The following is a 14595-nucleotide window of genomic DNA, read 5'->3' on the forward strand; positions in this document are numbered from 1 at the left end:
TCCATGTAACCATGCAATCCAAGGCCTCTCCCGTTTAAAACTGAAACACAGCCATCATTAAGCCACAAGCAATATATAGTGAAATAGGAGACTGCTCAGACATCATCACTATTACAGGTGAGCCAGCAATCAAAGTATGATAAACATGAAACTAAACCAAGCCATTAATCTAACTTACTTACCACTAATACCCATACAGTTGTTAATGTGTTTGAGAAAGTTTTAAAAAATTCACTAACCTGCTGGTTTTGTCATATATTGCTCTGATGATTCACTGGGATCACTGCTTCCAATTTCATTGACAGCAATGACTCGGAAAGAATAGTTGACAAATGGAGAAAGACTCAGTGTAGCTGTGGTTTGAGTACCGCTGACCTTAGCCTGGAAGTGCCAGATGCCTGGGTCATGCATTGCATCTTCATACTCAATCATAAAATCTAAGCAAAAGATCAAATTCAATTTTAGTGTTTAGTCTAGCACTCATACAGTAATAATTTACAGCAAAACAGTATCAAAGTAGTATTTCTAAAGCTATGTTGTAGAGCAGTGATCCCCAACCAGTAGCTCGTGAGCAACATGTTGCTCCCCAACTCCTTGGATGTTGCTCTCAGTGGCCTCAAATCAGGTGATTATTTTTAAATTTCTGGCTTGGAGGCAAGTTTTGGTTGCATAAAAACCAGAGGTACTGCCAAACAGAGCCTCTTGTAGGTTGCAAGTCCACATAGGGGCCATCAATAGCCAATCACAGCCCTTATTTGGCACCACCCAGGAACATGTTTCCTGCTTGTGTTGCTCCCCAACTCTTTTTACATCTGAATGTGACTCACAGACGAAAAAGGTTGGGGACCCCTGTTGTAGAGCATAAAGAAATATTGTCAAAAGCTAATTGGAGTGTTTATAAAGGTGTGAATATTTAAACACCATGTCACTCTAGACATGCCGTGACCAATTATTGTAATGGATTTTTGTATGAATTTTTGTATCCAGCTTTGACCTTAAAATTAATAATGATGGTCATTTAATTTCATATCAGAAACTCTAATGAAAACTGGCAAATCTATGTGCCAGCAAATAACCTCACTTACTGGTAATGGGGCTATTGTTATCATCGCCGGGGACCCAGGAGAGCTGCACGCTTCTTTCATGATGATCAGTCAGTTCCAAATCAAAAGGATGATTTGGGCGATCTGTAAGTAAGGTATAAAGTAAGTTCCCTTTGAAATAGATTAGTGCCAAGAGCAAACAGGAATCTGTGAAGAATATCTACTATTTCACATGTGGGAAGAAAGTAAATCAGTTCACATGCAGCTGGAATAGAATAAAAATAACAACAGTTGGGATCTCCAAAATAAAGTTAAAGAAAAGAAATTGCACTTAACATGCCCCTACTAAAGGTTACACTGAATGGGTGGCAAATAATTTGCATAAGGGTTTCACGAGTTAAGACATCTTTGGAAAGTTCTGAGACAAAAAGTTTCTTTCTTTGTGTCTAAATCCTAAATGGTAATTGCAGGCAAAATGCTTATCGCTGTCCAAAATTAATTTTATTCTGTTCGCCTTTGTAACATGAATGTTTTAAAGTTAAACACATGGACTAAAACAATGTCTTGGTGGCTGACAGGCCTCTCTTTTTCAATATGAGATGGGATGCAGTTTAAAACTAGATAAACATTTTATAATACCAATGTAAGGTGGCATATTTTAGATGACTGATCATAAAGCACGAACATTTGCTACATTGGAGAAAGATATTGTAAGCATTCTTTTCTAATACACCATAGTCCACCATTTATTAAGGGGACCCTGGAGGTAATGGTGTTGTTTGTCTGTGTCTGCTTTGCCTCCTGTAGATTATTTGTTAGCAATGAGATTGCTAATATTACTCATGAGATTTGGTTGTCAATTTACATTCAATCTACAGTAGAAACAACTTCCTGCTTCTACACCAAGTGAAGGAATAGAGGAAAAATAGTTTGAATTTCGAATGGTCGAATATGGCTACTTCGACCATCGAATAGGCTACTTCGACCTTCGACTACGACCTTCAACTTCGAATCGAACGATTCAAACTAAAAATCGTTTGACTATTCGACCATTCAATAGTCAAAGTACTGTCTCTTTAAAAAATTATTCGACCCCCTAGTTCGCCACCTAAAACCTACCGAAGCCAATGTTAGCCTATGGGGAGGTCCCCATATGCTTCCTAACAATTTTCTGATCGAAGGAATATCCTTCTATCGATGGATTAAAATCCTTCGATCGTTAATCGATCGTAGGAATATCGGTAGATCCTTCAACTTCGATATTCGAAGTCGAAGGATTTTACTTAGACGGTCGAATATCGAGGGTTAATTAACCCTCGATATTCGACCCTAGGTAAATGTGCCCCCAGGTGTTGATTCCAGGATTATTCAGGATTATGCACTAGCTGGGATGCAAGATTTAGGACAGGCTTGTTTAACTTGTTCAGGGACTCTTCTGCTTTCTATGCATGGCATTGCCATTTTATGATTATATGTATTGTAATGTAGATACTCTGACTATTGCATAGAAAGATAGAGTAGCTTTAGGATCAGGTGAAGGCAAAATTTGAAAAGTGTTCTGCCCAAGCATATCCTCAGCACAGTAGCAGGGAATGCATAGTGCCTCATAAATCATTCCATATTTGTAGATTGTGATTCTGTGTCTTATCAAACATTCTTTTGATTTTCCTATGCTAAGCAAACTGGCTGACTGGTTAAAAAAACACTTCATGAGCTAAAATCATACATTACAGATCCTGTTCTTAAAGTATCTATTTTAGTACTTGAGGAACTAAAAGTTCAGAATGTGAGCATATTAATTCTAAATTGACAATTAAAGTCTAAAAAAGAATATGGCAAAGAATGCTGTATTTTAGACACACTGTACGCACCAGGAGGTTTAGCTTTGAATTGTGACTTTTTATTTCATTCATATATTCAGAGTCATACATTTTTATTGCTAAGACGGTGGTACTCCAAAACATATGGTGTTGAGATTTAGCTATTTTTATCCATTTAGTGCTGACAGATACAATATACACAGTGCTTTACAGAGATGGTTCGGAATTCCCATAAATGCCCCAGTGGAGCTTGCTCTTAAAATTTACTAGGGCCAGAAAGAACAAATCCAGAATCAAACTTAGGACCCCAGTACTGAAAGGTAGAAGTGCTACTGAATGTACTGTGCTTTTGCTCTCTTTTATTGTCAAAAAGGGAACATATCAGATATTTGTCAAGCAGAGGTATGCCTTATTCATGACATGAGTATTATAAGAACAGTGAATACATAGCCAAGTTCAATCCTTCTTGGATTTGTTTAAAGATGCTATGCTCATTTGGGTGCACAGTAAAGATATAAAAAAGATTATATATGTGTGTAGCAAGGGGATTGTAGGATGGCATACACTAACTGGCCCAATACATCCCATCCATCCAGCCACAATAAATGAAGGGAAGTTAGGCACTGATGCTAGGTATTCAGGCTTGGCTCACAGCTGGTCTTGCAATTTATCCCACATTTATTCAGTTGAGTTGAGCACAAGGCTCTTTGCTAGAAGTCAAGTCCTTCCATTCCATCAGCAAACCAATTCTATTAGAACTTGTGCGCAGGGGCATTATTATCTTTAAAGAGCAAAGAGCCTTCTGTAAACTTTAACAAAGTAAGAAGCTAGAATGGAATTTAATAATGCCAGATAGTGACAAGCAATCATGAGAATGTATTTCTCCTGCCTCTGAAACCAATGGCATTGACCTTATACACAGGGCTGCTCCTGCTCTCAGGCAAGGTGAGAATCTTGCCTCAGGTGGCATGGAGCGGCCAGCAACCAGGGGTGGCAAAAAGCAAACTCTGATAGCTTTAAGAGCTGAATTTTCATTTTTTAAAATGCAAATTCGGCTCTGCTAGTGCAGAGAGTGCAATAGCGCTCACTGCACTAGCGATGCTAGAAGTTAGAACGGATCGGGAGGGGCGGAGGCATCGGGGCTGCTGCCTCAAGCAGCAGCAGACCCTGAAATGCACCTGCCTATACACCACTTTGTCTTACAACTTGCATTACAGATTACAGATGTGGAGTTGGTGAATGGCTACTTGTCCATCAAAAAAAGAAAAAAGCATGCTCTTGTGTATATATACAAGTACATTAGAGGACATTATAGACAAATAGCAGGGGACCTATTTACCCATAGAGTGGATCACCGTACCAGAGGCCACCCCTACAGACTAGAAGAAAAGAGCTTTCATTTGAAGCAACGTAGGGGATTCTTCACAGTCAGGACAGTGAGGTTGTGGAATGCACTGCCGGGTGATGTTGTGATGGCTGATTCAGTTAATGCCTTTGAGAATGGCTTGGATGATTTCTTGGACAAACATAATATCAAAAGCTATTGTGATACTAAACTCTATAGTTAGTATAGGTATGGGTATATAGAATTTATGTGAAAGTATGGAGGGGTGTGTGTATGGATGCTGGGTTTCATTTGGAGGGGTTGAACTTGATGGACTTTGTCTTTTTTCAACCCAATTTAACTATGTAACTATGTATCTAGTTACTGTTTAAAACCCAACAGTGAGTTGAGTTCCAAACCCATGTAATTCTAAAATGGGGCTTCTCATGTTTCTTGCAATTTGACTGGGAGATTTTGGTCATTTAATATAAGATTCATCAGGAAGAAACCAGGTCTGTTGTTTTATGGCTGTGCTATAGAAATGTTTAAAATATACAGACTTTAAAACATATGGTAAAGTATAAACAAGGTTTTCATGTACAACAATATAAAAGAAACCAAACACATTACAATATCCCAAAAAAGATCTAATTAAAACAAATTGTATGCCAAAAAATATATAAATATAGATGTAAATGTATTTATGTAATATAGAAATATGAAACAACAACAAAAACAAAACATGCACCATGTCTTACTAATAAAATGTAGAAATAATGAAAATGATGCAGGCACAACTAAATGGATTGATTATTTTTACCGTAGAAAATAGCTGGAGTAGGAGTAGCTTCTGCAAGGGATATTAACATAAACATATTAGTGCAGTTAGTAGCCACAATTTTGTAGGGCTTTTAATTGATCAAATTCATCATTATAATAAAAGCAATATAGACTTTTCCAAGAAAATTAAACATCAGAAAAAGTTGTTAATGCCATAACTTTAATATGTCACTGATATTTTTTTTTTTAAATATTTTTTCTTCGAAAAACCAATAAGCAAGTAACTTACCTACAACAGTAAGCACTGCACTGGCTGAAACAGTGTCCAAATCAGTGTTTGCCACACAAGTATATGTTCCTTCATCCTTCTCTGTTACATTCTTGATGGTCAAATGGCCTTTGGTCATTTTAAATCTGTATATGAAAAATGCTTTTAATTAAAAATATCATAGCTTCAAGAGATTAAGTGGAAACTCGGCCAATAGCATGACCGTGCTAGTGCAAGCATTGTCTTTGGAAACCTGGGTTCTAGGTTTTCAATTGAAACAAGTGGTTTCAGGCCTCCTGAGCTACTGCTGCATTTGCCATGGCTCTAAATGTAAACCCCTTTACAGAGTAAATATTGGTGTGTAATCTCTATCTTGTGCTAACATCAGAAGCTTCCTGATTTCTTTCAATGAGTATGGAGGTATGGAGTATGTTCAAATAAACTGTTATTAAACTATATTTAACTAATGTAAATGCTATGGATTGCTATAAATGTCTTGTATAGTTTAGAGTATATTTATCTGGACAATTGGAGGGGTACCCAGGCATTTTTCCCAATGGGGATTTACCCAAATAAAATATATGTATATATACATGGAATATACAGTAGATCCAGCAAGGGGCAGTTCTATTGCTAGGCTAATACATCAGCTACTGTAGGTGCACTGTATTTTACAGTAATGCTATTTAATACTTAAATTGATAATACCTTTCATCATTTAGAAGTTCACTGTCATCCTTTAGCCACAACACCACTGGTTTTAAAGTGGGATCATGCTTTACCCTGCATTCAAAATGCGCACTTCCATATCTCTGAATTACTCTGTATTCTGGTTGTTTAATAATCATAGTTGGATCTGGAATGTAAAATGCAGCAACAGTTGACATATTTCATGAAATGTAATAACTCGTATTCAGTCCTACAAAAATTATTTTAAGTTTTACCTTTGATTTGAAGTCCAATCATGTCTTTGACACTTCCAAATGTATTAGTTGCCACACAAGTGTAATTTCCACTGCTGTCTTTCTGTGCCACAGGTATTTCTAGAGTTCCATTGTCATGAAAAACATATCCATTTCCATGTAAAATGCTCCCATGAACACCTTTAAACCTTCAGAAGAAAATAGTAGAGGAAGATTTAATAAAATTCACAGAAGAAAAGCAAAATTGCAGGTAACTGCAGCTAAGTACAATAGCAACATTTCCAGAGAACACGTTCCATAATTGTGTGCATGTTTATGAAAAATCTCAAACTAGATTAAGTCTGGTTATGCATTAATTCATTGTACAAAAGATTGCAAACAGAAATTTTCTATAAATATTTCATATTGTTTTTATAAAACACAACTTATTCTCAGAAAAATATGGTATATGTTGTTTTGCCTAGAGCAGAGATGTGAAACTGATGGCCCTTAGTCTACTGATACAGGTAGCTGTCTTTCACAGGTTGAATGACTGATTGGCAATGGCATATTTCACACGTTTTGCTATCTGTAAATAACCCAGCTCCCTCAAGGTAAGCAATATTTTATGAATAAATACAAAAAAAACTGGATGTCATACCATTTAATTTCAGGCTTCGGTGAGCCAAAAAAAGGACAGTGAAGCAAGGCTACGTTGTTAGCAATCACTTTATAGACGTGTTTCAACACCATAATTCGAGGAGGCTCAGCTGTAAGATTCAAGACAGACATTTATAAAAGTGTTTCAGAAAAGATTACAAATATATGAGCAGAACATGAGTTTCATTCCTATTGTTTTATGAAGTCATCTAAATTCATTTAAACCCTTTATATTGTCATGCTGTCAGATTGTAATTAAACTATCATCATAAATATACCCAGTACAGTCATATCTTTGTGACCCACAAGGGTTCCAGTCCTACAGTTTTGAAACCTCTGTCTTTCTACATGTAAGGTCCTGTAAGTTATCTGCAAATGAAGTTTTACAATCAAATAATCACTCTAGCTTCATTCAGCACTATATTTCCAACATCACTTTCAGCATTATATTGCAGCCAACTATAAATAACTGCTGAGTTTCTCAAGTTGGTTGCTAAATGGTCCAATATATTTCTAATCGTTTATGATCATCCCTTGTAATACAAAAGTGATAGTTTTGGATATAGTAAACACAGCAGCTTGGCTTATTATCTTGTACATCAGATATAAGCCTTTTATATTCATAAAGGACAACAGAGACACAACCTTGTATTATTTAATCAGACACTAGATAGTAGATATTGGTATATATTACAAATAATTCATAAATCATGTTGTAGCTGTTATTTTTACTATAAAAGTGAAGCAGATAGATTACTTTCTCTCTCATCTTTTCACTAAAATAATTATTTATTATTTAGAATTTTTCATTTCTTATAAATAAAAACCATACAAACATAGTTTCTGATGTCTCAAGAGTACCATAAAATTGTTATAATTGTATATTAAATTTATATGAGGGAGAAAGAAGTGTTGTTAGAGCTGTATTATAACAGTATAAACAAAGAATTGTACCCTATATTGGCAGTGGACCATTGGCAGGAACGGACACCTAAAAATTCCATCCCATATTTAATAAATGTGACAGAGTAAACCTGATTCTTTTTAATGGATGGGTTCTAGATGCAGGGCATCCAGATACATTATACCTGTATGGTGGAATGTACACCTTCAGAATGTAATGATTTGACTTTTGAACAACATAATTGAAAAATGTTTCCAATAATACAATATAATTAGTAAATAGGAGTTGTTTTATAAGAAGTATCATATAAAAATAGAGAAAGCAATAGGAAATCTTACCAAGAACATTTACAAAAGCATTTGCGAGCAAGTAGCCATATTTATTAGAGACGTTGCACTGATATACCGCAGTAGCCCCATCTTGCACCTTAGAAAATATAATTGTATCTCCATCTACTCTTCTACTTGCATCTGTAGGAGCCACTGTGAAATAAAAGCAAAAACCATGTTTGTCTCTTTTACTAGGCAGAAGGAGTCATTCCTGAAGCACAATCAACAAAACCTTAATCATCTAACAATATTTTATTTATTTTTGGTATCATTTCATACCTTGGCTATCATGCATAATTAACTCTATTTTACTCACAACTATTGACTCTAATAGTACTAGGGATGTCGCGGACTGTTCGCCCGCGAACTAATTCGCGCGAACATCGACCGTTCGCGTCCGGCGAATGTTCGCTTATTTTTGCCCTCTCACCCCAGAGCAGCAGATACATGGCAGCCAATCAGGAAGCTCTCCCTCCTGGACCACCCCCACACCCCCTGGACCACTCCCCTTCCATATATAAACTGAAGCCCTGCAGCGTTTTTTCATTCTGCCTGTGTGTGCTTGGAAGAGCTAGTGTAGGTAGAGAGCTGTTTAGTGATTTGAGGGACAGTTGATAGTAACTTTGCTGGCTAGTAATCTACTTGATACTGCTCTGTATTGTAGGGACAGAACTCTGCAGGGATTTGAGGGACAGTGAGTTTAGGTTAGTTAGTTTTGCTGACTAGTAATCTACCTTCTACTGCAGTGCTCTGTATGTAGCTGCTGTGGGCACTGCTTCTGATCTCATCTGCTGACTGCTGGAATAACCCAATAGTCCTTGTAAGGACTGCTTTTATTTTCTTTTTTGTTTTTTTTACTTTGCTACTGTAAGAGCCCAGTGCTATTAGTCTAGCTGTGTTGGGGAGTGGGACTGGTGTGCTGCTCCTCCTAGTAGTTCACCACTACCAGCACCAACCAGAGTCAAAATTGTTACAAAGTATCTTATTTGCACCTGTTAGCTGTTCTGAGCTCTCTGCCAAAAGCTAATTAAGTTAGAAACTGTTTTTTTTTCTGGCTGTTCAGTTCAGAGAAAAGAGGGACTGGTGTGCTGCTCCTCCTAGTAGTTCACCACTACCAGCACCAACCAGAGTCAAAATTGTTACAAAGTATCTTATTTGCACCTGTTAGCTGTTCTGAGCTCTCTGCCAAAAGCCAATTAAGTTAGAAACTGTTTTTTTTCTGGCTGTTCAGTGCAGAGAAAAGAGGGACTTTCCAGTACAAAAGAGGGACAGGGGGTTGAGTGGTCAAAAAAGGGACAGTTGGGAGGTATGCAAGTGCCACCTAGCTGTGTGAGCTTTTTCACATTCTGTCTAAATAACAATAATAATTCCATGTCCGTAAACATCACCTGAGTGATGTTTTTACAGCAGCAATAATATATTCCGTATCCACTACTGTATACGTTGCCCTTGCAGGCATTGTTTGCCCAGTCTTTAACCAAGTGCCACCTAGCTGTGTGAGCTTTTTCACATTCCGTGTCCAGAAACATCACCTGAGTGACGTAGTGTGATTTCTGCCCTTTACAGCACAAAACGCAGCGCTGTGTCAACAATGTATTTTTCAGATACATTTTTGCCCTTGATCCCCCTCTGGCATGCCACTGTCCAGGTCGTTGCACCCTTTAAACAACTTTAAAATCATTTTTCTGGCCAGAAATGTCTTTTCTAGCTTTTAAAATTCGCCTTCCCATTGAAGTCTATGGGGTTCGCGCCGTTCGCTACATCCCTAAATAGTACTATACTTGCTGAAAATCCTCACTCATGGCTGATCTGCAGTGAGAATGTGCAAGTCCCAATACATCTCTTCCATCATGCTTCAATACTGCTCTTTACTAGGCCATGCAAGACTACCATAGTATATAGTATAAATAATGCCAAATCAAATCTACAGTGCTTATTTTTCATATTTAATACCCTGCATCCCTCAAAAAAAGGTCCCCTTGACTTATGTATTTAAAAACATTATTATTAGTATTATTATTATTTTTATTGTTATTATTATTAACCTGTATTTATTAAGTTTCAACATATTAAACAGAAATTACATTACAAGATTATTATTTTTATTGTTATTATTATTATTGTTATTATTAGCCTATATTTATGAAGTTTCAACATATTAAACAGAAATTACATTACAGGAACCCTGCTAAAACCAAAAGGAGAAAGGGGGTATAAGACAAAAAAAATTAAAAGGAGAAAGAAGTAGAGTATGAAACTCAAGGATTATCCAAAAGTTAACAAAATAACTATCAAAACAGAAATGATTCATCAGATTTGTTCTGAGAAATCTAATGGCACGTTTAAAACTTACATTCAATGGAAACCCCATTAATTAGCCATGTTATACTAGGAGTGGGATTGCCACTTGCTCTGCAAATCAGACTTCCATCCTCTCCTGGTGACAATACAATATTTGTTGGTGGAGATATCCAATATGGTGAAGCTGCAAAAAAAATGTTAAATGTAATTCTGACATAACAAAAAGCAGTCAGAGGATTATTTAACACTATTTCAATATTCAATTATCAACAAGAATTTTGAGGAAAGAATTCATGTCCAAGCGGCTTTAAAATAAACACTATCCCTGTTTCTGAACTGAGAATTTCAGAGTTGATTAGAAATCACTTTTCCATACAATACAATGTACAGTGCAAACCTTTAGCATATAGAGGCCAGGAAGCCAAGGTCCCTAGAGTCCAGGAGGCCAAGGTCCCCAGTTAGGTCCATAAATATTTGGACAGAGACAACTTTTTTTTCTAATTTTGGTTCTGTACATTCCCACAATGAATTTTAAATGAATGGAGGGGGATGGAGGGGGGTTGCCTAGGGTGCCCAGCCGACTTGGCCTGGCACTGATTACTGCTTTGATAAATTTCCACTTCCAAGATGATCTATGGTGTGTAAAGCTTTAAATAATCCAGTTAGAAAATAAAGATGTTCTGAGTGTAATCTAGCATCTACTGGGTTTACAATGTTTCCTAGGTAAACATATGTATCACATAAAGATGATGGCAACTATATTGCAGACTACATGTAGATTAGTATTAGGCAAACAAATTCTCCAGGTGCAAATTTGCAGTGAATTTCCGCGTCTCGTAGCCAGCGAATAAATTTGCGAAACTGTGGTGAAAATTCGCTGGCGCAAAATCCGGCACGTCAGAAGAAATTTGTCGTGCATCAGAATAGTTGCGCTCATACAAATTGTAATCAAAATTATTCTGACACCTATTGACTTCAATACTTTTTACAAATTTCATTATAAATATGCAAATCTTTTGACGCAGCCCATCACTAATGTAGATTCTTTTTTGTGATTCACACTAATGCATTTTCTTTACATAAGGAAAAAAAACTCTCAACACAACTGAATTCTAAGATGCACTACGCTTATTCATAGTGAGTAAATTACGTAGACCAGGAAAGCAAGCATTTCTACTGATTACCATAGCAACCAGCTTCTTCTCCAACACCACTTTCAGAAAGCATAATACATGCTTGAAAATATAGCTGGAGATATTGTTGCTCATACAAAAAAAATACATTTTAAAGGAAAAGAGATTATATGTAATAAGTATAATAGACAGCTACACATCTTTTTCATTAAGGTACTGATTTTTGTTCTGAATGTCTATGATACAGTATGTAAAGCACTGCAGCCTTTCTTTGACCAGACTGCCTGTATTTATAACAATAATACCAACAGGGGAACATGGAAAGCCCTGTTACTATAAATGTCAAGTTTGCATGTCTGAAGTTAATAAGAATGTGAAGATTTGTAGGGTGCATTTAAGGAGAAAAAAGGCAAAACTGTAATGTATAATCATTATTTTAATGCTGCTTTTGGGTGCTATATTCTGGAGCATGCATCACTATGGGGTATACATTTATGACAACTTTCTGTAAAACTCTTTACAAAGCAAGCAGCTTAGAAAATGCCATGAATGCAAAAACTAACATTTGTTGTTGGATTGTACACGTGCCTCTGTAAGGTGTTTACTCCATATGTTTGGATAATGTACTTGCCTTTAGGATTGAGTATACTGGCATCACAAAAACAAGGTTTAACTTGTGTGTGTACTAATGCAAACAAACAATAACGGTTGAGGGGTATGGAGAGTATCCTGGCATAGGCAAGTTACTATTAAGAGTGTAAGTTTTACAAGTGAGAACCTACTGTATGTGATTTTTAAACTGGGTTGCCCACCTACTTACATTTCACATTGACGGTTATAATGTGATGAGTGGTGCCCAGGATATTTCTCCCTATACACTTATATTTTCCAGCATCAGCTTCAGTGACATCAATAATCCTTAACGTTTTATTGAAGTTTTCATAAAAGACTCTGCCGGCAGGTAAATCAGCACTCTCTTTACGCCAATGGATTTCAGGTGTAGGCCTAAAAAAGCATACACAATACAAATACAAAATTATTCACAGGAAAAAACAGATTTAACAAGCTGGATCAGTCTACAATTATTAACATTAAATAAAGGTTTTATTGAGGCATACAGAAAATTGGCAATTAAATGAATCAATTTAAGAAACTGTCACAACTGTTACTATATCATTTAAAATAGAGCTAAAATAATAGTGCTCAATTGTAAATACAGTAGCTCCCCATCTTTAGTTCTCTTTTAAAAGGAAATTATAAATAAATATTTTGTATGTATGTAAGATAATAATAAATAAAACATTTTTTATTAAGATTTAAATATATGCCAACTGATTCTAGCTGATATTCAGTAATATAAATATATAAATTATTTCATTAATTATTTATTCATTTATTTATTATATATGCAAAAAATGTTTCATTAGATGGATGCTAAAATACTCATGATCCAACAACATTTTCACACTGCATATCAAACCTTTAAAATGTGAAGCCCACACAAAACATAAATTAAAGCAATATACAATATACAATAATTGACTTGTTTAATGATTTTACAGTTAAATGCAAATGAAATTGCTATTTTAACTTCTTATAATGAAGAATCCAAAAGAATCCAAAATACAGTTTCTCCGAAAGACCCACCTGGTTAGAAAAGTATATTCAATACGCTTGATAAGAAGCCAAATTACTGTAAATAAGATTGTTTTCATTTTCCTTATATTTCAGATGTTCCTTAACCCCTTTAGATTGTAAACTCTACTGAGCAGGGCCCTCTGATCCCATTTTTATTTTGTAATCCGTGGTTGTTAAATTATTGTAAGACCCCTGTTTGGTATAAATTATGTAAACCACTGAGAAACTTTTCAGCACTATAAAAAGATGATGATGGGATTGCAACGTGAGTCGTACACCAGGAAAAGTGTCAGCAGGCCCTGGCCCACATGGGCCCTGTCGAAACATGCCAGCTCCCCACTGGGAACTGTGGGCGCAAAAAGATGTAGAGTTTAAAATATAGTGCTAGATAGTACAGAGCAACTTACAGTCCCTCTGCTATACATTCCAGCAAAAGTACTTCTCCGAGTAAGACTGTCTTATTACTTGCGGTCATATTTGGAAACAGCATGCTAGGCCGCCTTTCCCCAGCAGGACTATCTGAAATTAAAATTAAAAAAATAACTTTAGACATTCAGATATATTTCTTTTAAAGTGAAATGAAAAGATGTCCTATACAGAGTGATTACTAGAAGTCAGTAATTATCAGTGAGCTGAATGAAAGTATGGATGACACAGTAGACACAGTACATAACAAATTAACAATTATAATTCAGAGCATGCAGAGTTACTTCCATACACAGCTATTTATATTAGTTGTGAGTGATTCTCTGAGGCACAAATATGTCCTGGAAAAGAAATAACTGTATGTTATAACTGTTTGAAAATGTTCCCTGCCATGATTAACAACTGACATCCTGTGGAGGCTTATGCCTTATTTATGTTGCTTAATGCAAAAATATAAACTGCACCCTAATTATGCCAATTCTGGGGAAATCTCATCTCCCTTGGTATACTAAGAAGTGAGCTTTTATGAAATTCATTATTACAAAGTACAACTTTAGAAACAAAAAGCAATTTTCGCTCAGATCATTGCCTAATGAATTCCTACAAAAAGGCATCTTGCATTGACTAAAAAAAGAAAAAAAAAGCACACAACAAAGCTTTAAATATTTGGTACTTTATACACATCATGCATAATTATATAATTTTATACACACAAGTTAAAGAGAAAAGCTTTGTTAGCCATGCAAATATCTAAAAACATTTGTTAGAAATTTGTCCCAATTTATCCCAGTGTGATATACGCCATGTTTTATCCCTGGCTCATACAAGTAAAACTCATATTTGTTTGTATATAACTGATACAGATAGCTTTGAATCTTAGAAAACATAAAAAATTAATAGTAATATAACAATACGTATAATTATATATTTATATATAATCTACAGTCTGGTCATTTCCCTATGGGACCAGACTGTAAATTATATCCCTATAAACGGCGCGTTCTGACGTCAGAAGGTGCCGTTTCTAAGCTAGAGAGAGTGAGCACTTGCCGCTGCTGCTCTCTTCC

The 14595-nt window shown here is 35.9% G+C and overlaps 1 protein-coding gene across 16 annotated transcripts in view; it reads right to left on the minus strand.

The window, feature by feature from the left end:
* Positions 1 to 14595, minus strand: part of nrcam.L (neuronal cell adhesion molecule L homeolog) — a 130523-nt gene that overhangs the window by 19061 nt on the left and 96867 nt on the right. For 11 of the 16 annotated variants that reach the window (XM_041585052.1, XM_041585049.1, XM_041585047.1 and 8 more), the window contains 11 exons: positions 13510 to 13621; positions 12285 to 12469; positions 10384 to 10515; positions 8040 to 8183; positions 6799 to 6907; positions 6180 to 6346; positions 5944 to 6091; positions 5257 to 5381; positions 5008 to 5037; positions 1086 to 1187; positions 240 to 437 (listed from right to left, as the gene is read on the minus strand). In XM_041585052.1, coding sequence (XP_041440986.1) covers positions 240 to 437; positions 1086 to 1187; positions 5008 to 5037; positions 5257 to 5381; positions 5944 to 6091; positions 6180 to 6346; positions 6799 to 6907; positions 8040 to 8183; positions 10384 to 10515; positions 12285 to 12469; positions 13510 to 13621 — 1452 coding nt within the window. 16 annotated transcript variants of the gene reach the window in all.

The sequence above is a fragment of the Xenopus laevis genome, chromosome 3L (genome assembly GCF_017654675.1).
Source record: "Xenopus laevis strain J_2021 chromosome 3L, Xenopus_laevis_v10.1, whole genome shotgun sequence".
In the NCBI taxonomy this organism is placed as follows: Eukaryota; Metazoa; Chordata; class Amphibia; order Anura; family Pipidae; genus Xenopus; species Xenopus laevis.